The 26,786-nt window shown below is 39.8% G+C and overlaps 1 protein-coding gene across 1 annotated transcript in view; it reads left to right on the top strand.

Annotated features, from left to right (window-relative positions):
- PREP (prolyl endopeptidase) overlaps positions 1 to 26,786 on the top strand; it is a 117,114-nt gene that overhangs the window by 19,412 nt on the left and 70,916 nt on the right. The window contains exons 3-6 of the mRNA XM_004422165.3: positions 5,471 to 5,604; positions 6,929 to 7,059; positions 10,067 to 10,276; positions 14,277 to 14,398. Coding sequence (XP_004422222.1) covers positions 5,471 to 5,604; positions 6,929 to 7,059; positions 10,067 to 10,276; positions 14,277 to 14,398 — 597 coding nt within the window. The remainder of the gene's footprint in view (positions 1 to 5,470; positions 5,605 to 6,928; positions 7,060 to 10,066; positions 10,277 to 14,276; positions 14,399 to 26,786) is intronic.

Below are 26,786 nucleotides of genomic sequence, written 5' to 3'. Positions count from 1 at the left end.
TGAGAACAACTAGAAAAATTCTTTCTGGGGGCCGGCCCGGTGGCATAGCGGTTAAGTGCGCATGCTCTGCTTCAGCAGCCCAGGGTTCCCAGGTTCGGATTCCAGGTGCACACCGCTTGTCAAGCCATGCTGTGGCGGCGTCCCATATAAAGTAGAGGAAGATGGGCACAGATGTTAACCCAGGGCCAGTCTTCCTCAGCAAAAAGAGGAGGATTGGCAACAGAAGTTGGCTCAGAGCTGATCTTCCTCACAAAAAACAAAACAAACAAACAAAAAATTCTTTCTGAAGAATTTTTTTTTCTTCTTTCTGAAGAAGAAAATTCTTTCTGACGGGGGAAAGGAAAGGAATCTCCAGCTCCCAAACTGAGCGACGCTTTGCCAGGTAGCTTTGCTTTTTTTTTTTTTTTTTCTTTTTTAATTATGCTAAGAATTAAATTAAATTAACAGGCGATTTGCTCTCTTAAAGGGTTATGTGTACAAAACTGTATTGTTAACTATAGACACAATGTTGTACAGCAAATCTCTAGAACTTAATCATCTTGCATAACTGGAACTTTGCTTTGCTTTGAATGTTCTAATAGTCAAGGCAAAATGAGATGAATAGAATTTTATATTATATATATATATGACTAGAATTATAGTTTTGAGCAGCTATTCTTAGGAAAATGTGTTCAGATTCATCCATAGCTATAAAATCTAAACGGTTGATCCTCTTTAGAGGCTCAGCTGTGGGTGTCATTAATGGGCTTTCAGGTTTCAGTTATTTTATATTAATTTCCTGGAGTGTGAGCGTGGATGCTGAAACTCTTGAGGGACAAAGAATTTTAATTCTCCTCACCCTGCCTCTTGACCAATTCCTCCAGTTTTTTTTTCTTTATGCTTATACCTTTTCTCCCTTTCCCCCAAATTTGTTCTAATTTTTAGGCCAAGAAGCCAGACTATTAAATCTGTAAATGACCAAGAAGCTATTTTCCTGGTTAATATATCAGAAATAGTATTAAATATAAAATATCAGAAATAAAATATATTGGCATTCTGTGGAACCCTAAATTTCACAAAACCTCTTTACAGAAAATTTGCCAATGCCTTCATGACAAGGATTTGCCCAGGTTATGAAGATGTATGTTATGAAAGAATTTGAGACTTCTAGGAATTGGAACGTTGTTTGGCTTTGCGTCTAGATGTTTGAGTTGAAAGAGCGCAGTCTTTAAATACTACTCAAAGAGTAATTGACTAACATTTGTGGGTGGGAGGTGACAAAATTGGATGTAACAATCCTAGAATTATTTAGTTATTTAGTAGCATTATTATGCGTGGCGTAATGGTTTTATGAACATTTGAAACAAGAAAAGCCAAAGCATCTGCTTTAGCGAGAGATGGATTCTGTTGCAGCAGTGGTGGTTGTACCATGAGACATCTGAAAGAAGCAGAGGGAAATAGAGAAACAATTGGAGAACACAGTTCCGCCTTTCCACGGGAATGCGCTGAGCAGCCTGTGACTCTCGGACCCACCGTGGTCCTCCTAGAGCCAGGATAAGGCAAGGCCTAGATGCAGCCTCATACAAACACGGATCAGAAGAATTAGGGAAAGGAAGTCTGCAGGGCTCCCTCCTCAGAGGACCCCCCCATTGGAAGAGAAAGGGCCAACCAAGACCCTCAGCATGCTGGGGTCTCAGAGTGGGAACCCCAAGTAGCTAAAATGTTCTGGTGAGGCTCTTTTGGGAAATAGCCATCAAATCTACACACTAACGTGCACTGTGCCCATTTCCTCTGTCCTCGCTCCTGTTACAGTGGTCGTTCCCACTCCTTTCAGAGACGCTTTTCCACTTGGCCGTGTCAATCCCTGGACCACTGGCCCAGCTTCCTAATTGACCTCCCTCTTTCCACTTTGGCTCGCCTATCGTCTGTCCTTCACCCAAAGCAAGGGTAGTCTTTTTAAAAGGTAGACTGGATTATATAACTATCTTCTTACCCAGTCGTAGCTCATTTGCACTTAGAATGAAGATTTAAACTTGATATCTGCCCCCCAGGTGCTTATGACCCAGCTCCTGCCTGGCTCTGCCGTGGCCGGGGCTTCCTCTCTCACTCATTCCCAGCTTCACTGATCCTGCGCTCCTTCACGCCGCCGCCTCCAACCCCCAGGGCCCTGCGCCTGCTGTTTCCTCGGCCCAGAACGCCCTTCCCGTCTTAGCATGGCTGCTCCCTCTCTCCTATCAGACCTCAATTCAAAACCTCCCAAGGGCCTCCTTGGCCACCCTGCTGGAAGTAAGCGTCCTCCCTCCTGGTGTTTCCCAGGATCTGTGGTCAACAACTGTTTTTTAAATTTCCAAACCTTTGTGGATTGATGTTTTTGTAAAATATCACCAAGACGTCACAGCAACGTCAAATTTCTTATAGCGCTGCCTCTCAGTTTCTGTATTCGTCTCGTCGTGGGCCGGTAGCAAACAGTTGAGGACCAGTGCAGGTTCTGGATGCTACTTTGAGTAGCCGCTGTGTGGTGGTGATGACTAACCGTTCTCAACCCTCTGGCTTGTGCTTTGTCTCTTCTGGTGGAATGTTAGCTCCACAATGACAGGGATCTCGTCTTGGACTTGTCGCCCTCCATCCACAATGCCAGGATTGGTGCTGACACACACTAGGTTCATATTAAATCCTTGTTGATGCTCCAGCACCCTGACATGCCTGCTCAGCCCAGCTCAGCCCAACATAAGCGGAAGAAAATCATAGGAGGCCCAGGCTGCCCCCCTGGGTGGGTCTGCTTTGTCTCCACGTCCAGTATCGGGCACTGAGTCAGCCTCAGTCACTGTTAGAATGACTAGAAGAAAGTAATTCTAGCTTCAGCGCTATTGCCCACTCCCTGCATGACCTTGACCAGGTGACTTCAATACTGCACGCCTCCATTTCCATGTCACTAAAGTAGGCATGGCATTTCCTGCCTGCCTAAAATCAGGTAATGCTCTCACACACACTTGGTGGTCTCCAAAATGCTCCCCCTCAGTGGCTTTGCAGCTGTGCATCAATTTTGTAACTGAAAAACAGAAACCAGTTTCCTTGTTCACACTCATTTTAATGAGATAGAGTGGGGTCAGCAAACTTCTGTAAAGAGCCACATATTAAATATTTTAGATGTTGTGAGCCATGTAGGTCTCTGTTCGTGTTTTTCTCCCCTAACTCTTTAAAAATATAAAAATTTTCTTGGCTTGAGCGCCATAGGAAAGCAGGCCAGGGTGAAGTGCGCCAATTCCTAGCAATGGGCAATTGGAATTGTATTTCCGTGGGACTTGGTAAATTTTATTTTCTGTTTGAATGAGATAAGAAATGTGACCCATAGCAATTTTATTTTTCTTGAATTGATCTTCTTGCAAAAAATGTTGTTCATCATTGTGTTCATACTTTATACTCTTTCTCTCTTGTTTTCAAGTGCATTATAAACATTAATGAGTTTTAGAACAGCTTTCTGTCAATGTAGAATCATGGTTCTCCAGAGCGGGGTTGATGGTTTGTGTAGGAGAGCCCATTTAAAGACCATTTTGAGCTGGAATGAGCCCTTTGACCTGGATGATCCATCCAAAAGTGGACTCTGAAAATAATGCATTTTTGTCTGCTGTTCAAAATATCTTGTTAATTTCATGAAGTTTTCTCCTGAGGGTTTTCCTATTTATAGACATCTGATTAAACATTCAATGGACTTTACAGCTGATATGTTTATTCTTGTTTCATTTCTTACTAATAGCCACATGTAAATTATTTTGAGGCCAAGTTTTTGTAGTATTATAAACTTTCTAACTGCTTAGTTACAGATAGGGTATGCTTGGATATAACTGATCTGTTGTAAAAGCTACCCCTGCCCCTGCGGCCAGGGTCTCCTGACGTCCTGCAGGCCACCTCTTACCCTTCTTATAAACCATTGTTGTTGATATTCTTATAAATGCCACCCAGTTTACAATTTTTTTTTAATATTCTTTAGTTTCAAAATTTTCAAAGTTCTTTGAATTTTAAAGGTAGTAGATCTTAGAAAGATAGTAAGTGAAAAGCAAAATTGATAAAATTGCCTTAGGTATCTCTAACTTTATTTCTTTAACTCGGACATCTTTTGGGATCACCGGCTGCTGACTTAAGAAGCCTGGAACCTTGGCACAGTGTCAATGTAGTTTATCAACAGTGGTGATCTGAGCAGCAGTATAGGGTGTTTGTTAAGAGCATAGATTCAGGTGCCGGCCCAGTGGCGTAGTGGTTAAGTTTGCACACTCCGCTTCAGCAGCCGGGGATTCGCAGGTTCGGATCCTGGGTGCGGACCTATACACCGCTCATCAAAGCCAAGCTGTAGTGGCATCCCGTTTACAAAGTAGAGAAGGATTGGCACAGATGTTAGCTCAGCGACAACCTTCCTCACCAAAAATATAAATAAATAAACATAGATTCAGGAGCCAGCTCTGCCATTCCTAGCTGCATGATGTTGGGCAACATTTTAACCACTCTTTGACTCAGTTTTCTCATCATTAAAGGTAGGCTGGTAAAAGAACCTTCTCCATAGGATTATGAGTTCTAAAAGAGTTAATACTTGCCTGGTACATCGTTAGTGCCATGCAAGTATTAGTTATTATTATTTATTGAGGGAAAATAGACTTTTGCTGATATGTATTTTTCAATCTTCCCCCTCCCCCCAGTTTTACTGAGCTATTATTAAACACAGCACTGTGTAAGTTTAAGGTATACAGCATAATGATTTGACTTACATATACTATGAAATGATTACCACAATAAATGTAGTTAACGTCTATCATCTCATATAGATACAAAAAAAGAAAAAGAAAAAAAATTTTTTTCCTTGTGATGAGAACTCTTAGGATTTATTCTCTTAACAACTTTCCTGTATACCATACAGCAGTGGTAACTATAGTCATCATGTTGTACATTACATCCCTAGTACTTGTTCGTCTTATAACTGGAAGTTTGTACCTCTTGACCACTTTCCTCCAATTCCCCCTCCCCCTGCTCCCGCCCTCTGATAACCACAAATCTGATTTCTTTTTCCATGAGTTTTTTTTTCTTTTAGATTCCATATATAATTGAGATCATGCAGTATTTGTCTTTCTCCATCTGACTTATTTCATTTAACATAATGCCCTCAACCTCCGTACATGTTACCGCAAAGGGCAGAGTCTCCTCCTTTTTTATGGCTGAATCATATTCCATTGTGTGTGTGTGTGTGTGTGTGTGTGTGTGTGTGTACACCACATTTTCTTTATCCATTCATCCATCAGTGGACACTTAGGTGGTTTCCATGTCTTGGCTATTGTAACTAAAGCTGCTGTGAACATGGGGAAGCAGGTATCCCTTTGACATGGTGTTTTTGTTTGCTTTGGATATATTCCTAGAAGTGGAATTGCTGGATCTCACTGATACATATTAGTGGATAACAGATAATGTTATATTTGACTTGCTTTGTCCATTTAAATTTTCTCTACAGGCTTTCGTGGAGGCTCAGAACAAGATTACTGTGCCATTTCTCGAGCAGTGCCCTATCAGAGGTTTATACAAAGAGAGAATGACTGAACTGTATGACTATCCCAAGTACAGTTGCCACTTCAGGAAAGGAAAACGGTATGAGAGGGTGCTCTCATTCAATTTTCTTTTTACTTTTCTGATTGAATGCTTTCTTAAATTTTAAAACACAAATTCTAAATAACTTAGTTTATAAAATTAATTCGTTATAAAATCAATTCATTTCTATGCTTGATTATGAGAATAGTATTTTTTGGTTTATTGTCCAAATTCTTTAAAAAGGATTAAGAAATTTACTACAGGTATGTCGTAGGAAGAAATGTAGATTGTAGGAAATTATTGTTGTCTTATGGCTAGTAATTAGTGAGATAGGATGATTCATAGAAAGCAATGGAGGTTTGTTTTCCTCTAAAATTAATTATCTTTGGCTTATACTACTTGAAAAGATTTTATTATGTACATTTCTTCCATCCAAGAATGGAAATAGGCCAAGAGGTGGCATCTATTAATTCACCTCTCCCTTTCACACTCATTTAAACATATTCTCTTGTTCTTTTTTTAAGTCTCTTTGGAACCACCATCACAAATTTACCTTAGAATTTCTTAGTCCCCCCCATACAGGGATCAGCAGAGTATGATCTGCATGTCGCACCCTGCCTGCGCCTGGTTTTGTAAATAGTTTAAATGGCACACAGCCATGCCCATTCATTTATGTACAGTCATGCACCACATAACGATGTTTCGGTCAACAAGGGACCACGTATATAACAGTGGTCCCATAATATTAGTACCGATAGCCTAGGTGTATAGTAGGCTATGCCATCTAGGTTTGTGTAAGTACACTCCATGATGTTCGCACAACAATGAAATCAGCTAACGATGCATCTCTCAAAATGTATCCCCATTATTAAGCAACATATGACTTGCTTTTGTACTACAACTTCAGAGTTGAGTATAGCAACAGAGACTGTATGGCCCTCAAAGCCTAAAATATTTGCAGTCTTGCCCATTACAGAAAAGGTTTACCGACCCCTCCCCTAGCAGCTTGCCTAGGGAAGGGAACCAGCATTTCATTTTAGAAAATCTACTTTCTTCTCCATTAGCTAAATAGAGACAAATAAAGACTGCTTTATTTGAATATCAGTTTTAATTTTAGCAAATAAAGCAGTCTTTATTTGTCTCTATTTAGCTAATGTGCAGAATTACAATAAATTATTTGAGTATCTAAAGCAATTCAGGTAACAAACTCTAGGTACAGGGAGACTGTGGGACCTTCCACTCTAGTCCCCATGGCCCTGGCATGACCTGTTTGCAGCTGTAGCTTTGTTGGTGGTTTTTCTTTTTCTTTCTGCTTATATGCATTTGGTTTTACTCCACAAATAAAAAACTCCACAGCTAAATAAAGGCCGTCTCTGTTCCCCAGGTATTTCTATTTTTACAATACAGGTTTGCAGAACCAACGAGTATTATATGTACAGGATTCCTTAGAGAGTGAAGCCAGGGTGTTCCTCGACCCCAACATACTCTCCGATGATGGCACGGTGGCGCTCCGAGGTGAGTGCTTCGCGGCCAGGCCCATGGAAGTCCCAGGGCTCCCACTTGCAGCTCTGACATTGGTGCAGTCGCCTCATCTCTGAAATACCAGACAGAATGTGGACCATATTGTAGAACAGATGCACACTCAGTATCAGGAAAGCTAATTTTTGCACAGTATCTTTAGAACACATGAGTAGTCACATGTTCTTCTGATGGCATGAAGCAGAACTGGGGAATAATTCACAGTGGACCCAATTTAGCTTCTAGAGCTTTTGGGATCTTAAAGTATCATCAGCATTTTCTATAACATCCCTGAGATCTATCTGTGGTTGGAAAAAAATTAATCCTCTTCTATAAGTAATTTAACCAGTACAAAGAATGTTCCAACTATAAATATAAAACAGGAAGGAATATTTATGAGATCTGTTTCCTTGGGGGAAAAAAGTGATAGAGTTTTAAAATTTGGTTAATTGTTAGTCTCTTAGAATTAAAAGTATAAAACACGGGGCTGGCCCCATGGCATAGCAGTTAAGTGCACGTGCTCCGCTGCTGGCGGCCCGGGTTTGGATCCTGGGCGCGCACCGACGCACCGCTTGTCAGGCCATGCTGTGGCGGCATCCCGTATAAAGTGGAGGAAGATGGGCACGGATGTTAGCTCAGGGCCAGTCTTCCTCAGCAAAAAGAGGAGGATTGGCATCAGATGTTAGCTCAGGGCTGACCTTCCTCACACACACACAAAAAAAAGTATGAAACACAATCTTGTAGAAATGAGACAACTTGGTACCCTGTCCCCTGAAGCTTCAAGTTTAAAAACTGAATAGATAAATTTGCCTGCAGTTGCTGTGTGTATCCTAAATAACTCTGCTCCTAAGATAACCTCCTCTACAGGCCATAAAGATTATCCCAGGTTTGTACCATAAGCACTAGTTCTAGGGTAAGGAAGTAGGCTGTTCTCTTATTCTATGGTTTAATAATTGTACACTCTGAGAATCATCTCTTGTTAGCATCCTAGCTGTTTTTAGTGAAGCTGCCTCAGCATTTCCCGTGTAGCCTCTTCTGTTTTATGGAAAAAGCACAGATGTATGTTCAGCCCTGCAAAACTGAGCAATTGCAACACTGAAGTCCTGTAATCGATTAGGCCAGAATTAAAGAGCCCTGTCCCAACAGATCTGTGTGTGCAAAGACCCTTTCATAAAGGCATTCAGTCATTTAGTGGTTCCCCTCCTCCTCTCCCCAAATAGGCTGTGTATGTAAATGATGATCTTTTGTCTAATTAGTATTAAAAGTAATCAGTATTGAAAATAAGGTGCCAGCTTGTAAGAGTATTCTTCCATGATTAAAATTTAAGCTTAGAGTTGTAACTGAATTTAATACAGTGGTTCTGTGCAGTAATGTGCCCTGTATAAGAATTCATTTCGTTTTCACAAAGGTCTGTCTTGCAGCTCATCCCGAAGGACTTCATGGTGATAGAGTCTCATCTCTTGCTCTCGGAGTACATTCCAGTAACTGTTTTATGGAATGCTTGCCATGTACAGGCCCTGATGGATGAAAAAGTAAATTAGACGTGGGACCGGGCCTCAATCTTTGAGTTTTCTGAGAACGGTATTATAGGGAAGATAGAGTATGGGTAAACATTCAGATTCGTTTGTAGTATATGATTTTTGAAACATATATTTTAAATCAAAATGTTTTATTTAAATTTTTCCTGAAAATTTTCTAATTATATATAAATAATCCAAATAGTACAGTGTTATGTAGAGTAAAAAGTGAATATTTTCTCCCCATCACCTTCTAGACTCTTTTCTGCATTTACATACATCTGAGCCTGGATACCCTATAGGAATTATAAGCGATTAACAAGTAGGCTTTGTGAAATCTTAAACATATTTCCCATTAATAGAGATTCCATGTAAAATAGTAGAAAACCTCTGAAAATAGTTGGGTTTCTTAGAATAATTTTCAACCCCCAGTAAAGTTTAGCAAACTTCCATCATGTGAGGAAATCTCATGTGTCAGTGTCTCATATTAAATGCTATATATACTTCATAATTATAAAAGTCCATATATAAACATGTAAATATTTGTCAGGAAACATTCCATAGTGATTCAGTGTTCTGTCATGACCCTGAAGAATTGGACACGGCGGAACAGTCCCTAGACTGTGGCTTTTCTTTCTTTTTCATGTCATTTTTGGAACGTGCATGGTGTCATCCTTCACTGCCAACCCTCTGCCTTTATTTACCTGGGCTCGTGGTAGTCAGATGGTGTGGGTGTTAATCCCTGAGTGCTAGCACTGATCAGAAAATGAGGTTGTAAAGAATGATTTCAAATAGTTTGGCATCCATTCCAAAAATTACCTAATGGCCCCAGTTTAGTTCTGTTACATAGAATGCATCATAATTGTCATTACTCTATATGCAGTTTCCTTATTCCTTTTTCCCCTCATTCCCTTTAGAGTATAAATAAAATACGCCAAAAGTCCCAGAGGAGCTCTGCTTTCAAGTGAACTGCCTGTTGAGTTATAGAAATTTAAAAATGGAAGCATCCTAGTGGTCATATAATCCAGTACAGTCATGCATCGTGTAACAATGGGGATACATTCTGAGAAATGTGTTGTTGGGTAATTTCATCATTGTGCGAACATCATAGAGTGTAGTTGCACAAACCTAGGTAGTATAGCCTACTACACACCTAAGCTATATTGTACTAATCTCATGGGACCATCGTATATGTGGTCTGTCGTTGACCAAAATGTTGTTATGCGGCGCATGACTGTACTTCATTTTACAGATGAGGAAACTAAGACCTGGAGAGGTTTGGACACTTGTCCAAGGTCATCAGGCAAATTCCTGTAAGACCTGGGCTCAGACCCCAGATTTCCTCACTATATTTCCTTCTCCTTCATTTGCTGCATTCTGCCTCATGTTTGACAGAGAGCTTGGTCAGACAGCAAAGAGGGCAGTGGGCAAGGCAAGGAGTTGTGTCTCCGTGTTCACTGTTTGATGATTTCTCCCATGTCCCATAGGCTATGCATTCAGTGAAGATGGTGAATATTTTGCCTATGGTCTGAGTGCCAGTGGCTCAGACTGGGTGACGATCAAGTTCATGAAGGTCGATGGTGCCAAAGAGCTTCCAGATGTGCTTGAAAGAGTCAAGTTCAGCTGTATGGCCTGGACCCATGATGGGAAGGGAATGTTCTACAACTCATACCCCCAACAGGATGGAAAAAGTGATGGTAAGTTAAGACTTCAGATGCAAGCATCTTTTTCATGGAATAGAAGTGTGACTCACATGACTTGAAAAGAGAAGCTAAACCCTAATAGAGATTGCTTGGTGTAGAGGCAAGATTCCTCAAAGGACGTTGTGTCATTTAGCTTTGTTGTGTAACAGATCACCCCAAAACTTAGTGGCTTAGAATAATGACCATTTATTTTTGCTTGTGAGTCTATGGGCTGGCCAAGCAGTGCTTCTGGGTTTACACAGCTGAGTTCTATCATGTATCTGTGGTCAGCTGCAGGTTAGTTGGCTGATCTTGGCTTGACTCCTTCATGTGTCTGGAGCCTCGGCTCTGCTCCATGTAGTCTCTCATCCTCTAGCAGGCTTTCCTGGGCTTGTTTGCATGGCAGCTCAGCAGGATTCCAAGGGGGAGAGCCAAAAGGCACAACCTCTTTGATGCCTAGACTTGCTGCTGTCATAACATCACTTTGTTACATTCTGTTGGCTAAAGCAAGTCATGGGGCCAGCCCCTGTTCAAGGGCTGGGGAAACAGATATAGGGAACTGTGAAAAATTGTGGCCATTATTGCCATTAGTCCTTCACAGATGTGTTACATCTCCCAAGAGGATCATGGAGAAGATGGATTTTCTTCATAAAACCAAATTATTTAATGATGTTGACTGATTTTAAAATTTTCCTATTGCAGTAATCATCTCTCTTCCCCTGATGAGAAGTTGCAGATCACCTGTTGGTTGCACTGATCTTGAGATTTTTCTCCTTGTTAATTTCCAGGACACGCCTTTGCTCTTCTCCCCTTCAATTGCACAAAGATCCTATTGTGTTCAAGTGGTCCCTCTTTCTTTCTGCCTTCACTCCTCATCTTCCCAGACAGGAAGGGCCCTGCACCTTATACCCTGCTGGTACAAGCTGTCTACATCATCTTCTTCTTTATGCCACCCCATATTTCCACGTGGCTTCTAGCATTTTCATGTTATCTTGGTTGGTCTCTACAGGTGGGTTTTATGATCCCTTTGTTGGAGATCTGGAGCTGGGGTGCAGAGTCTGAGTTCCTTGCTGCAGGGCCTGGGGCTGGCAAGAAGCACAGCTACTCCAGTGCTTTCTACTGCACGTACTGTCCCCTTTTCATGACTTGCTGTATCTTTGTCATCTTTAGAGATGCTTTCTTTCTTTTCTGACTGCCCCCCCAGTTGAATTGGGAATAAGGCTACAAGGCTTTTCATCTCTTTTGGCTATTTTTAGCTTTTGCTGCCTTTTGATTAGACTACTACAGTACCTTCTTAATTCACCAATGAGCTGCAAGAGAAGCTAAGAGTAGGCTCTTTATTCAAGGATGTTGACTAAAGAAAGACCTCTGTGCTCTGTACACTGAATTAGCTGCCTGTGTTAAGAGTGCCCCCGAGTTAGAAAATATTGGTTATTTCCAAGTTCTGGGAGACCAAAAAAGTATGTAACTGGCTATTTCTTGTTAGAGAACAGTGTTAACTTGTGAAAAACATGAAAGTTATTATTTATCCTTAGCTTTCAGTGGCAAAAGTGGTAATGATTAGTAATTGTAATTGATTTAAGAAAGCCAACATCTTCCCCCAGCTGTATTTTGCTGCCTTTTTGTTGAGAGGACCTCAACAGCCTATGCGAGGGAGGGACTTATGAATGAAGCTAAGTTTCTTACCAGTGTTCCTGGAAAACCCACGGAAAATCACCAAGTACCTTAAAGCTTTTTTTATATTATGGTATTATCTTACTCTTTTTCTTCATTGTCCTGAAAGCTTGGTACATTTTTATAATGAAAAAAAAGTAGTTCTATCTCATAGCAGCCTCCAAAATCAGCAAATATGTATGAATTACCTCCGGGTGACACCCACCTGATACTTAACTTTTTTTTTTTAATAGACTTTTTCTTTTAGCGCAGTTTTAGGTTCACAGCAAAATTGAACAGAAGGTACAGAGATTTCCCATACACCCCCTCCCCCTGCACATGTGTAGCCTCCCCTAATTTGATATCTCTTATCAGAGTGGTACAACTGATGAGCCTACATTGACACATCATAATCACCCAAAAACTATAGTTTACATTAGAGTTCACTCTTGGTATTGTACATTCCATGGATTTGGACAAATGTATAATGATATGTACCCACCATTGTAGTATCATTCAGAGTAGTTTCACTGCTCTAATGATCCTCTATGTTCTGCCTTTTATCCTCCCTCCCCACTAGCCCCTGGCAACCGCTGATATGTTATATCATCTCCATAGTTTTGCCTTTTCCAGAATGTCATATAGTTGGAATCATTCAGTATATAGCCTTCTCAGATTGGCTTCTTTCACTAGTAATATGCATTTAAGTTTCCTCCATGTCTTTTCATGGCTTGATAGCTCATTTCTTTTTAGCACTGGATAATTTCCCATTGTCTGGATGTAGCACAGTTTGTTTATCCATTCACCTACTGCAGGACATCTTGGTTGCTTCCAAGTTTTGGCAACTATAAATAAAGCTGCTATAAATATCCATGTGCAGGTTTTTGTGTGGACATAAGTTTTCAACTCCTTTGGGTAAATACCAGGGAGTATGATTGCTAGATCATGTAGTAAGAATATGTTTCATTTTATAGGAAACCACCTAGCTGTCTTCCAAAGTGGCTGACCATTTTGCATTTCCACCAGCAATGAATGAGAGTTCCTGTTGCTCCACATCCTCAGTAGCATTTGGTGTTGTCAGTGTTCTGGATTTTGGCCATTCTGATAGGTGTGTCGTGGTATCCCATTGTTTTAATTTGCATTTCCTTGATGACATGTGATGTGGAGCATCTTTTCATATGTTTATTTGCCGTCTGTACATCTTCTTTGATGTGGTGTCTGTTAAGGTCTTTGGCACATTTTTTAATTGGGTTGTTTGTTTTCTTATTGTTGAGTTTTAAGAGTTTTTTGTACATTTTGGATAACAGTCCTTTATCAGATATGTCTTTTGCAAATATCTTCTCCCAGTCTGTGGGTTGTCTTTTTGTGGTTTGTCCCAGTCTTGTGGCAGAAGGTTTTAACTTTAATGAAGTCCAGTTTATCAATTCTTCTTTCGTGGATCGTGCCTTTGGTTTTATACCTAAAAAGTCATTGCCAAACCCAAAGTCATCTAGATTTTCTTCTATGTTATCTCCTAGGAGTTTTATAGTTTTGCATTTACATTTAGGTCTGTGATCCATTTTGAGTTAATTTTTGTGAGGTGTGTAAGGTCTGTCTCAATTGTTTTGCGTGTGGATGGCCAGTTGTTCCAGCACCATTTGCTGAAAAGACTATCTTTTCTCCATTTTATTACCTTTGCTCCTCTGTCAAAGATCAGTTGACTATATTTATGTGGGTCTATTTCTGAGCCCTCTGCTCTGTTCCATTGATCTATTTGCCTATTCTTTTGCCAATACCACACTGTCTTGATTACTTATAGTAGGTCTTGAAGTCAGGTGGTATCAGTCTTCCAGCTTTGTTCTCTTCCTTCAATGTTGTATTGGCTATTCTGGGTTTTGTTTTTTTTTTCACTTCACATAAACTTCAGAACCAGTTTGTCAATATCCATAAAATAACTTGCTGGGATTTTGATTGGGATTTTATTGAATCTATACATTGAGTTGGAGAACAACTGGCATTTTGACAATATTGACTCTTCCTATCCATGAACTTGGAATATCTCTCCATTTATTTAGTTCTTCTTTGATTTCTTTCCTCAAAGCTTTTTAGTTTTCCTCATACAGATCTTGTACATATTTTGCTAGATGTATACCTAAGTATTCCATTTTGAGGCGTACTAATGTAAATGGCATTGTGCTTTTAGTTTCAGTTTCCCCTTGTTCATTGCTGGTATATAGGAAAGCAATTAACGTTTGTATATTGACCTTGTATTCTGCAACCAGATACTTAACTTTTTAAATGTTTCTAGCATTGTACAATATGGTGGAATAGATTTTCTTGAAATTGCCAAATGCACTTCAGTATACAATTTTAACTTCTTCAGGCACAGAGACATCCACCAATCTCCACCAAAAGCTCTGCTACCATGTCCTGGGGACTGATCAGTCAGAAGATGTTTTGTGTGCTGAGTTTCCTGATGAGCCAAAGTGGATGGGTGGAGCTGAGGTATTGTACTACCATGAAATTTTACCCCTAAAGACCATGTCTCATGGATTGTATATATAAATATTCTCACTATGCAATGATCTTTATGGGTGATAGAAGTCTTTTGAATATTCTTTTGTTAAAAATATTGGTATTCAAATTGACTCAATAATGAAGGTGATAAACCTTTTAACTGCAATCTCAACATAAAAATCTTAATACTAAAAGTTATACATGTTTATGGTAAAAAGAGAAATGTAAAAGTACAGAATAACGTAAAGTAAGACATAAATATTTTGAAACTCAGAATCCTACTTCTCAGAGGTGAGAAGAATATCCTTCCAAAAATTTTCCTTCTTTATGCAGGTGTGAATGTGGGAGAAGAGAGAGAATGTGTGTTTTCCTTTTTTACACAACTGTGCTCTTCATGTAGATTTTTCACTTGTTTTTACATTAAAATAAGTACCTTTTAGACATTTTCCCATCTTATAGATAGTTCATACATTCCTTGGGGATCTTGACGATAACCATCCTCTATGGCAGTGGTGTGTTTTGAAGTTACTGGCCCAGATTTTGTTCTGTATCTTGAGAATCAACTGTGAAAAAACTTAGAGGTAACTGAAGTAAGAATTGGACGTTTCTTGTTAGCTCACTTCTGAGTACTAAGAAATTTTTTTTAAAGAAGAGCATTCTGAGTGTTTTAATATGGGTGGGCTATCATCCCATTTTTAATGAGAATGAGGAATCGATTAGAAACTTTTTAGTTTATCGAGCCATTTACCTCTTCTCTGAGAGACAATTAAAACTTTGGTAAGAAAGTTCATTGAAGGGTAGAATAGGAATCCACAATATTTTTAGCCCATGCGTTGACATACCTTGTTCCAAATTCTCCTTTTATTTATTTTTCTCTAGACTAGAGGTTGGAAAACTACTGCCCTCAAGCCAAATCTGGCCTGCTGCCAGTTTTTGTAAATAAAGTTTTATTGGATCACAGCTTCGCCATTTGTTTACATATTATCTGTGGCTGCTTTCAAACTGCAGTCACAGTGGCAGAGTTGTGTAGTTGCCACAGAAGGCCACATGGCCCACAAAGCTGAAAATATTTACTCTCTGGCTCTTTATAGAAAAAATTTGCCAGACTTGAATGCAGTGTGTGAAAAATGAATTTATAGGACTTTTATCTTATTACCTAAATCTGTGCCCTTTGTTCACGCTTTTTCTTTTCTGCCTAACTCCCCACCCTACAGGCTTTTCTTGTGTAGTTACTATTGTCATATTTCCCACATATTTGTTTTTAATGGCTTTCTGACTATTTGTAGATTGTTTCTACTAAGTTTTCTTCTTAGCCCAGTTTCTCCTCACACCTAAGCCTTCTGCTTACTATGGATAATAGATATTTATTTATAAAATAATATACATTTTTACCTTCATCTGAATGAAACACTTAGGGAGATAAATATGCTACCAAAAATTTTTTAAATGTTAGGTCATGTGTTTCTCTTAACTGTTTTGGGGGAGAGGTTTTGATCTGGAAAACATAAAATATATTTTAATAGTAAATTTTATTCCCTCTGGACTCTTCATAAAATCAAAACATGCTCTCCTGGTGAAATTTTTATGCTTCAAAGCTAATAATTTCATTGCAGCAGATCTATTTTAATTAAGGTCAAATTATTTGATTGATACAATAAAATGAATAATGAAAATAAATGTCAGAATATCGATATATTTTAGCATACTGGTCTAAAAGAAACAAGCTTAACAGTAGAAAAGATATACAACTCTAGTTGCTCAACTCTGTCAGCATTTGGTTGAAGCAGCTAGGTTTTTTTTCTTTTTTAAAAATTGTGGTAAAATATGTATAATGTAAAATTTACCAGTTTAATCATTTTTTTAAGTGTCGAGTTTGGTGGCATTAAGTTCATTCACATTATTGTGAAATCATCATCACCATCCATCTCTAGAACTTTTTTCCTATTGCAAAACTGAAACTCTGTACCCATTAAGCAATAACTCTCCATCCCCCACTCACCCAGTCCCTGGTAACCACCATTCTACTTTCTGTCTCTATGCATTTGCCTGCTCTAGGTACCTCCTATAAATGTCATCATATAGTATTTGTCCTTTTGTGACTGGCTGTTTCGCTTAACATAACGTCTGCAAGGTTCATCCATGTGTCAGAATTTCCTTTCTTTTTAAAACTGAATAATATTCCATTGTGTGTATATACCACATTTTGTTTATCCATTCATCCATCTATGGACACTTGGGGTGTTTCCACAACATTATTGTAAATAATGCTGCTATGAGCAGCCAGTTTTTTAAAATACAGTGGAGGCCTATATGCGTTTAACATGTGTATATTCAATTCTACTAGCTAGGCAACTGAAAAGAAAAGCAGATTTAAATAGTTCAGGTGATCCTTCTACCGTTCACTCAACAGATGTTCAGTCTATGTAACTTGTCTAATATAATTTTTACCACAACCTTGAGAGATGATGATCATTCCACTGCATGGACAAAATAAAATACCTCCTGGGGTGGTTAACTTGCAGGTCCGTGGCAGGAACTGCCTGCTGGGGACGTTAGACCCCACAACCTGTATCTTAACCACCATGCACTTGGCCTGCCTGGTCAAAAGGAAAGAAGTCATGCAAAAACAGTAGGAGTGACCATTTAAAGATTGACAATAAATGAAGAGATGCATCTGTACTGCACAGAAGTAATAAATGAAGTTGTAAAAAAAACTAAAGGGACATATATGGTGAGTCCTAAGGAACTTTATATTGGATCAAGCAAATTATGCAGAGGAAGACTTTAAGAAAACCAGTGGGCTCAGTAAACACAAACTGGGTATAGATTTCCCTTAAGTTGTCTTCCAGCTGCTTGGAGGGTCTTGCTAGACAGATGTCACCTCACCAGTTGCCAGGGTTGGTTGGGCAGGTCCTGCTGACTAGGTGAGTGTCCCCTTCCTTCTTCACCCTGCTATGTGTGGTCTTTCTGAGCTGAGAGGACCTTCTTGCTGCATAGAGGAGCACTCGTTGTCACTTCAATACAAGTACTATATAGTTCACAGGTATGAAGCCTTCAGAAGCCTCAGGCCCATCCTGAATTGATGGTTCAGTTCCAGGTCAGAGAAATCTTGATTATGAAAAATATCTTGATGTGAGAGTTTCTTGTACCTGCCAAGGAAGTATGATAAAGCCCAGGGGAGTCCAAGCAGCTGGTGCACAGGTGACTGGCTAGACCAGAAGCACCCAGGACTGGTGCACAGATAAGCACTCAGGACATTCACTGGAAAGGAAGCAAACAGTTTCTTAACAGCCTTTATTTGGTGACCCGCGCCTTAGAGACCAGTGGTAGTCCTCTTCATAACCAGGCACCACATGCATGTGCTGCAGTTGTTGCTTTTCTTTATCAAATAGTTGCTTTTAGAATCGTCATTTGGCACCTAGTATTTTGTTAATATATCTAACAATGTCTCTGAATGGAGAGCCAGTGTTAGAGTGATGGGTGTACTGGGGCAGAAATCAGATTTTTTTCTGATCCTATCTTGTGTGGCCTTGGGCAGGTCAGTTCATCTCTCTAGGTCTGTTTCCTTCCTTTCCTCCAGGGCTTTTTCAGCTCTGAAAGTCTATGGATGGGGGATTTATCACAGCATCTCATAGACCCTGAAGCAGGCTTCCTGGGTGAGAACGTAGCTGCTGCATGTGAGAGCCGTAGGACATGGGTGTTGGGTTTTGTGGGTGTGGTTGGAGGGGCAGGTGGGCGAGTGGCTGGCTGGGTGTGTGGATGTGTGTGGGTTTCTCTGGCAAGCTGCCGTCCTGCTTCCCTTTGGCTTTTGCAATCCAAGTTCACTTAGGGCTTCCCCTGTATCGTAGATGCTATCTCCTCATGACTCATCTTCCTTCACAGATACTTCCTCTTCCTTCCTGCCTGGGCAGGTCTTTCTGGCCTTGAGCAGTCTGGAAGTTACCATCCGGAAGCAGCTTTAGTTTTTCCATTGTTGCCTCTGACAGCATCTCTCCCCAGGACAACTGCCTTCCACCTGGCAGAATCCATAGCTTGCTGGATGCTTTTGGGCATTAGAACTGTTACTAAAGGTCCATTGCAGTCCAAAACAAAATATTGACTCTCCAATCTACATGCTTCTTCCCTCTCCCCAGCTCAAGTTTGGTGAGCACATGGGGGACTGGCAGGTGGGGTAGGGACTATTCAATCCTCTCCTTAGCTTTTTTTTTTTTTTACCATACAAAGACCTGGACATGAATAGTCATAGCAGCCTTGTTCATGATAGCCCCAAACTGGACACAACCCAAATATCCATTAATAAGTGCATGAATGAACAAATTGTGGTACATCCCTATGATGGAATACTACTCAGCAATAAAAAGGAGTGAACTATTGATATACCCAGCAACGTGGATGAATCTCGAAATAATTATGCTCAGTGAAAGAAGCCAGAAAAGAAAGAGTACATAGTGTTTGATTCCATTTATATAACACTCTCTAGAAAATGCAAACTAGTCTCTAATGGCACAAAGCAGATCATTGGTTGCTTGGGGATTGGAGGTGGGGAACAGGAGGGAGGGAATATGAAGGGGCAGGAGGAAACTTAGGGGGATGATCAGACTGGAACATTGGAATTTAAGTTTTATAGGTGGGGCCATTCTGAGCAATGACAACATCTTCTGTTACCTCCCATGGGTCATTCTTAGTGGTTTAGGTTCGCCAGTGGCCATGCAGGGAGGAGGGGTTGGAGAAGGGGAATAGACTTTTTGCTCATCCGGAGCTGTTTGCCTCTTGGCTGCTCAAAGTCATGAAGTGTGTCTAGGCACCAGCTCTCTATGGCATCCTTTTGTAGGTGGTGAGATTCCCTTCAATTCTGGGAGCCTCTGTACTTGGATGTTCCCCGATGAGGGTTGTCAATTCTCTGGCTGACCTTTTGCATTGCCCTCCCAAAGCTTCTGCTCCCAGCAGGATTCCCTTGAGATTCAAACCTCTCTGCCGCTCCCCTCAACCCCATTCCTTTTTCAACTGGAAGCTTTAAGATGACTGGAGGCCAGCTTCCTTCCTGGCGCCTCGTAGCCCAGGGGAAGCTGCATCCACAGGTCGTTCCATCCTGGAAATGCAGGCAGTGTTCATCAGTGTCCTCACCTGCCAGCCAAGGGCCTCCCACCCTCAGTCCCTCCCATCACCTGCATGCTGCTGGGGTCACAGGAACAGCAGCTCCCTCGTGCCCCTGGGGGTAACGTGCAACAGATATCTAGCATTTGGCTTGAAGGGACAGTGATGTTAATTATTATTGACTATAGACTGTGAGGCTTCAGTTGGAGGGCAGGATTGTGGGAGGATAGAAATTGTCATGTTTTGGAAGGTTCTATTGGACACACACAAAAAAGAAAGAAAGCCCTCTTTATTTTAAAGTGAATTATAGAGCATTTGAAAAAACAAAGAAATCAAGCATTTTGAGGCACTTTTCCCAGCAGAGGGTGCTCTAGAATGAAGATTCTGAAAATGTATCAAGTCCCTTTAGAAAGCAGTAAGAAGAAAATGCCCAACCTCTGTGATTATCTAGCTGAATCCTGCATTGAGAACCTAATTCTATTGTACTTAATTCTTGGGGGGAAAAAGGTTCAATTTTCTTTTTTTTAACAAAGGTAATCCTAGTCTTAATATTTATCACATATCTCCCTTGTGAGCCCTAGTAATTAAAAAATATATATATTTGTGTACCCGTACATATTTACACATATATGAACACGTAAAATCATTGCCTGATGTTGACTCACCGTAGGCACTCAGTGAATGTGGATTTCCTTCCACCCCCTCTCCTGCTGATGTTCACGCACACAGACCCTCTAGGCCTGGTGTGCACCCAGCCTCACCTTACGGATCCTACATGGTCAGTGAGGTCCCGATGCTCCTCAGGGAGCTCTGCCCTACCTGTCCCTTACTCGTTTGGTAGTTTTGACTTGGAGCAGTGACTGTTCAGCAGCCCACTTCCTGGCCAGCACAGTCCATGCATTTATCCCCCAAATGCCTGGTGAGCCCTTACCGTGCATCCACCACTGTGCTGGGGCCAGGCGATGCTCAGGAACAGAGATGGGCAGGTGCTGGCCCTTATGGATGATGTTCTCTTGTAATAAACTATTCTATATACACATTTTTAAATAATACAGTGAGGCTGGGAGGGCTCATGACAGAATTTCCTCCATGTTCGGTTTGTGTGTCATTTTAAAGACACCATTGTCCTCTTGACCTTAACTTCAGTAATTGAGCCTGAGGCTGCCAGTGTGTGTTCTTGTTGGTGACCCCTCATTTCCTTGTGCTGTCCCGGGAGTCATGTACTCCACTGGCTCTGAGGGACTGATTCCCTCTGTGCATCACAGGAGCGACTGAGTGGTTGTCTCTGTCAGTCCCTGGGTGGACTCCTAACCTGGACTGTGTGTGTCCGAGGCTCATCGCCTGTGTCCTCTCTTTCATCAGCGCCGCATGGAGTGGTAATATGCATCCCACTGATTAGGACGCAGGGAAATCTCAGCAGCATGGTTGGGAGGGCAGAAAAGTCAGGAGGCCAAACTAAAGACCTGGGTATGAGTAAAGCTAGAACGCTGTGCTGCTCTGTACATGTAGAAAAGCTCCTGAGAAGGAGAGCTGGTTTTTGTAGCACTGCTGTAGATTTGTTAATTAATTGCTTTTCTCACCTGACCCCACTGTTGCTCAGTAAGGGAAAAAGAAAACAAACAGTAGATTCTTGAATAACCAAGCTTGTCTGCCAGAGAAACAATCACGTAAATTAGAAACAAGAGTGGCTATATCATGTCAAGACCTACATTATTTATTTTACTTTGAATGGGTTTTCTTTTCCTAGAATTTTCTGTTATATCTGTTTCTGGCCTACCAAGCAACACGTCATATGGTGTTTGGGTTGATTTCTTTTTTCCCCCCTTGCTATAGTACTTCACAGTATTGGGAAAGTTCGGTAATTAATTTAACAACTACCTGTTAGCGATGTTCGTGTTAATGCACTCACATGTGCTTATGACTACCCCATACTTCTGTTATTGTTATTTTTATTACAAATCCATAATAAGTCCCATAAATGAAAAACCATCATTGTAAGTGATCAGTTTGACATTTAAAAGTTGTCCTAGATTAAGTTTGGAAACATTTAATATTAAAGAGATGATGATCTGATTCACAACCATTATGAAAGGAATCCAAGAGTCTATAAAATAAAATTGATAAAATTTCCTGTTCTGAGAGGAATATGATTAACTCTCAAAGCTATTAAAATCCATTTTCACTCCTTTTGTTATTTTCCCAGACAATTTTAAGTCTCACTGCTTCTTAGTATACTTTTTTATACACACAGTTAATTCTTTTATAATAATATATAAAAGAAAATTCTTTCCTCAATTTGAAAAAGTGCATGTAGGTTCAAATTATGAAAAAACTTTCCCCATCCTCTTCTTATTGGATTCTAGGTAGAGAAAATTATATATAAAGAAATTTCATGTCCATGAAGATTTGGTTAACACAAGACCACCTGACTATGGAATTCAGTAGCTCTAGCATAAACTAGCTTATGAGTTTTTCTTTGAAAATGATAATATGTTTGATGAAAGTCCACATATTCTATGTATATATAAATACTGGTTGTGTGTCTCCTCGTTTTAAAAGACAAATAACTTTGTAGATAAACGATTGGGAGTTTAAAACATTAATAAATAATCTTCTATTAATTTTCTCCTAACATGAGATGCATGAAGAAAAGCTAGCTTATTCAGATCATTTGGAAAGCCCAGCTCTTCTTCTTATGTAATATTGAGACTGAGAATAGCCAAATTCATTGATTTTAAAAGTTTTGTAAAGCTAATAATAGTAAATAGTTATATTGGTTTATTGTTTAAAATGAAATACAAAGATCTCATTCTCCAGAGAAGCTGCTATCATTGACATATTAGTTCTATTTCACACTTAATTCTGTAGATTAATTAAAAAATAAAAAAGCCACAAATGAGTGGATAGTAGAGCTGCTGACCTCTTGTGAACAGGGAGCAGCTTGACCCAGACTCTGGTCTGAATGGATCGCTGTCACACCCGCATGAGGCATTAACTGAGGACATTTCATGAAAACATATTATCTGGGACTAGATTCCCCTGAGCTGTGCTCTGGTTGCTGCTTCTCCCTAAATTCTGTGGGTTTATGGCTCCTGGGTTTGTAGAGGTTATATTCCTGAATATGCTAAGTCATACGGATTATGTGTTTGTTGGACCAGCACAGAATAAAGTAGAAAATGCATACTCCATCAATAGCTTGAATGAAGTCGATCAAGGGCTTCCTTGGTATTACTACCTCAGTGTAGCTTAATACCACAATATGCATAATTAAAATTTCTTAGTAAATTAATGTGGCTTGTTTAATGAAAGTATAAAGTCTGATACCCCCATACCTTATTTGTGCCTTACCTTTTGATAAATGTGAGTATGACAGCTGTTATTAGGTGCCTTCTCCAAAAACAGAAGCCAACATTTATAAAGTTTTCTTCTGGTTAGCATAAAATATGCCCAGATGAGAACCCACAAAGGTTAGAGGGGAACAATTCTCTCCCCACTCCTCTGACCTCCTGCAGAGGAGTTTTCCTCGATCAGGGTTTCTCAGTAACTAGACACGAGGGAGACTGGGAGTTCGCCGCCTAGCTGATTCACAGCCCTAAGCTGCATTCTGAAGTGAGCACCTTGTCAGCCATCAAGTTGATATCTGGTTCTTCATCTGTTGACTCTTGTTTTGTTTCTAGTCGATTCAGAACTTGAGCAACTAGAAGTGCATTGTGTGTTGGGCCCCCCAGGAGCCTGAGTGGAAGAGTGGTAGCTGTGGGCTGTGCTAGTCTACACACTGTGTATTTACAGGGTATTTGTGACGCCTTGGGTGCTGTCACAGGTCAGCTTCCCTGGGAAGCAGACTCTGGAAGTTTAGTGGGAATGCTTTCAAAATCTCCGCCTGAGCTGGGGAGCGAAGGCAGCAGAGGGAGAAGTTGAACAGTAATGTCGTCGTTACAGAGATTCCAGCCAATCCTTCGGGGAGCTCTCGAGCTGGGTTAGCCCTTCAGCATTTTCCTAACTGGGGATGAGAAGCCTGGGCCTTTATACCCCTGCGTTAATCAGTCACTGCATGTGGGATTAACCCAAAAGAATGTGTGACCTTGGGAGAGGTGGCTCTCTTTTTTTTTTAAATTATTTTATTGAGGTCATAATGGTTTATAACATTGTAAGATTTCAGGTGTACGTTATTGTTTATCAGTAGTCTGTATAGACTGCATTGTAGGAGTGGCTATCTTGAACTTGACAAGGCCTGGGGGTTCTCGGCTGAGCGCTGTCTGGTCCCAGCACCCGGACCACTGTATCCACTGCACATGCTGATGTCTGTCAGTGAGATGTATACTTGAGAATGAAAGTATATAGCTTGAGTGTATGTTAGACATAGCTCTCTAACCAGATACCTATACCAACATATCAGTTGTAAGAATGGAAAAATTCAAGCACCATTTTTAGAGGAATTCTACTTCTCCTTTAAGAATCACTCAGGGGCCATCCCTTCCCAAAAGCCTTCTCAGATCTCACCCTTCCTCCCAGCTCTCCTCCCCGTTGGATGCTCCTCTCTGCACTCTCATCGTGCTTTATACTTCTCACAATTAATGTTCTGCAGTATTGCTTTATCACTGTGTGTGCGTGTGTCTGCGTGTCTGTCTCCCTCTCCCACCTGAACATGAGCTCTTGAAGGCCGTGTCCTATGCATTTCAGAACCTACTTCAGCTGCAGTCTGACTGTCGGTAAATGTTGGTTGAATAAACAGCCTCAGCTCTGACTCCTCCAATAGTGGACAGCTGTGTTTGGTGGCACATGTTAAATTGTGTCTTTGGTAAAGGAGATGGAAAGTTGGCTGGCACCTAGATTTTTCTATTAATACCAGCCACCTTTGGTGACAGTAGCCATCTCTGACCTCATCCACCCCCAGGAACCAGGAGCTGGCGGGGGTTGGCTTTTGGCTTTGTTTTTTTGTCTTTCAAGGTTCATTTCGGTTATGGATAGTGGAAAGCTAAGTACCAGTGGATTCCCAAATGTCATTTAGCCCATCTGTAGATTACCACATTCTTCCTACATCTGCATTTTTCCGCTTTCCAAATACTTTTATCAATATAGATGTTATTAGGGTTGTCTTCCTTAATTAACATTTTCTAATGATATTTAATCAGTACTCTAAATATAATTCGACAAATGACTTTACAGAATTAGATTGTCAAAGTAACTTGTACCTAAAGGGAAATACGTTTTTGCAAAAAATTAGCAGTATTAAGAATGGTAAAGAATTTTAGCTTTCATCCGGTTGGTATTGTTTGGAATGCAATTAATGGATTTAATAACAGCAAATGTAAATATTTCATTTACAGTAATTCTTAGAATTTTGTTTTTGTTAATTAATATTTATTTACATAAAGGGTATTTTATCATGAAGTAAAATCGTTTTGACTTAAGGAAAATTTGTTTAAAATAATATAGACATAAAGAAGAAGGAAGCTGGGAAAAGCACAGGTTTAATAATTACACATTTCATAATTGGTCCGACTAACGTTATTACAACCTTGTTGCAGAAAGTCAGTGCTTTTGAATCAGATTAATTGCTTCCAGAGAACAGAGTTATTCTAGCTGATGTCATATTGTTTAAAGAAAAAACAACAGTATTTAGTGAACTGGAATTTATACTGTTCCATGAAGGCCTGATGGCTCTCCTGCTTTTCTCCTTTCCTCTTATCTAGATTTCAGGAAAGTCTCTTTATTCTGTTGAGATCCACGTGTCACCATCAGCACGATTTTTGTCTTCCCCTCCCAATGATTTCCAAAATTCATTTTTAAAATTGCCTTAAAATATAGTCTGAATGTGAAGCTGTGGTTCAATATGTATTGTTGTTGATTAAATTTTAGTGGAAGAAGGTGTATTTCTAATCTGTATACTTTGGGGCGATGATGACTAAATGATTTTGAAATTTGAGACCTTGAGTATTTGAAAATTCAGAATTGTTTCCAGTTTAGCAAATTTGTTGAGTGGCTATGGAACATCTCTGGGTTGTGAGGAAGAGAGTTTATAGTGAAAAGACTGACTTAATTGGCATCCCAATAGCAATATACCTTAGGGCTTCCTGCCTTAGATTAAATGTAAACTGCTGCAACTATTTGGTCCAGCCAGAAATGCTGAGAAAAACTCATTAGATGTGCTTGAGACAGCTGTCATCGAAGGTTTGGTGTGGTTCAGGCAGTGAGTTTTACTGCCCTGTCTTTCTGCTGGCTGAATCACTACAACTGATTTAACCATCATTTATGATTGATGGAGCATGACTTTAAGCACTAAGCTGTAAAGATTCTGCGTTTATTTAAAGGACAAGAGAACAAAAGCATGAAGTATTATTAATGAGGCTCCTTTCCATTGCATTTAATAATGTTATAATTGTGAGGTTGCTGATGATATTCTTGATAAGAGATGGTTTAAAAATAAGGTGGAACTAAAATTCTAGTCATTGGTTTATTAACTATGTATATGAAAAGCTTTAGGAAAGCTTATAAAACACTAGAAATAGAATGTATAATTCCCAAAGAAGTCAAGGGAAGCAGTTTATAAAGAAATTTATATTATTACAGTACGAAGAAGCAAGAAGGGAAAAGCAAGGTGAACAGAATATTCAAAATGAAGAATGTGGAAGCCAGTACATCAGCAATAACAATTAATGAAAACAGAATAGAGATTCTTAGATTGGATTTTTAAAACTCAATCAAGTCATATGTTCATTTGTAAGAGACCCACTTAAAACATAATGACAGGTAAGTTAGAAATACATTGAGAATGAGAATGGAGAAAAGATCTAATGGAAATTAGAAATTTATATGAGGTTTCTCCAAAACTGACAATCTTTGAAAAGGCTATAAGGAGCCTAGAAAAAGGTGAATAGAATGCACCTGAGTCATTTGATATTATGTGTAGTTTGTGATAAAAACTCATACAGTAAAACATGATTCATTTTGAGGAAAAGAGACTGCTTCAGAACTCAGAAAAAGGTCACCAAGAAAGAATAGCCAAATTAAACAGGACTTTCTAGAATCTTTTCTAAAACTAGAACTTAGAATCCCACTTCTATTTCACAAGTACAGATTAACTCTGTGCTTTAAAATAATTTTTTCTGAGAAAGAGATGTTTAACTTATAAGGTCCAATGTGCTGCCAAGTGTTTAAAAATGCTAGATATTTTAGACATGCATAGCCATTATGATTGATTTATAAATGCAAAGAATATGATTGACAAACAGCTTGTCTACCGAAACGAACCTGTAGATAGAAAGTGGATGGACATTTTTGG

Source organism: Ceratotherium simum, chromosome 19 (assembly GCF_057802395.1).
Source record: "Ceratotherium simum simum isolate JZ-2026a chromosome 19, ASM5780239v1, whole genome shotgun sequence".
NCBI classification, from domain to species: Eukaryota; Metazoa; Chordata; class Mammalia; order Perissodactyla; family Rhinocerotidae; genus Ceratotherium; species Ceratotherium simum.
This window is presented reverse-complemented; position numbering and strand designations above follow the sequence as displayed.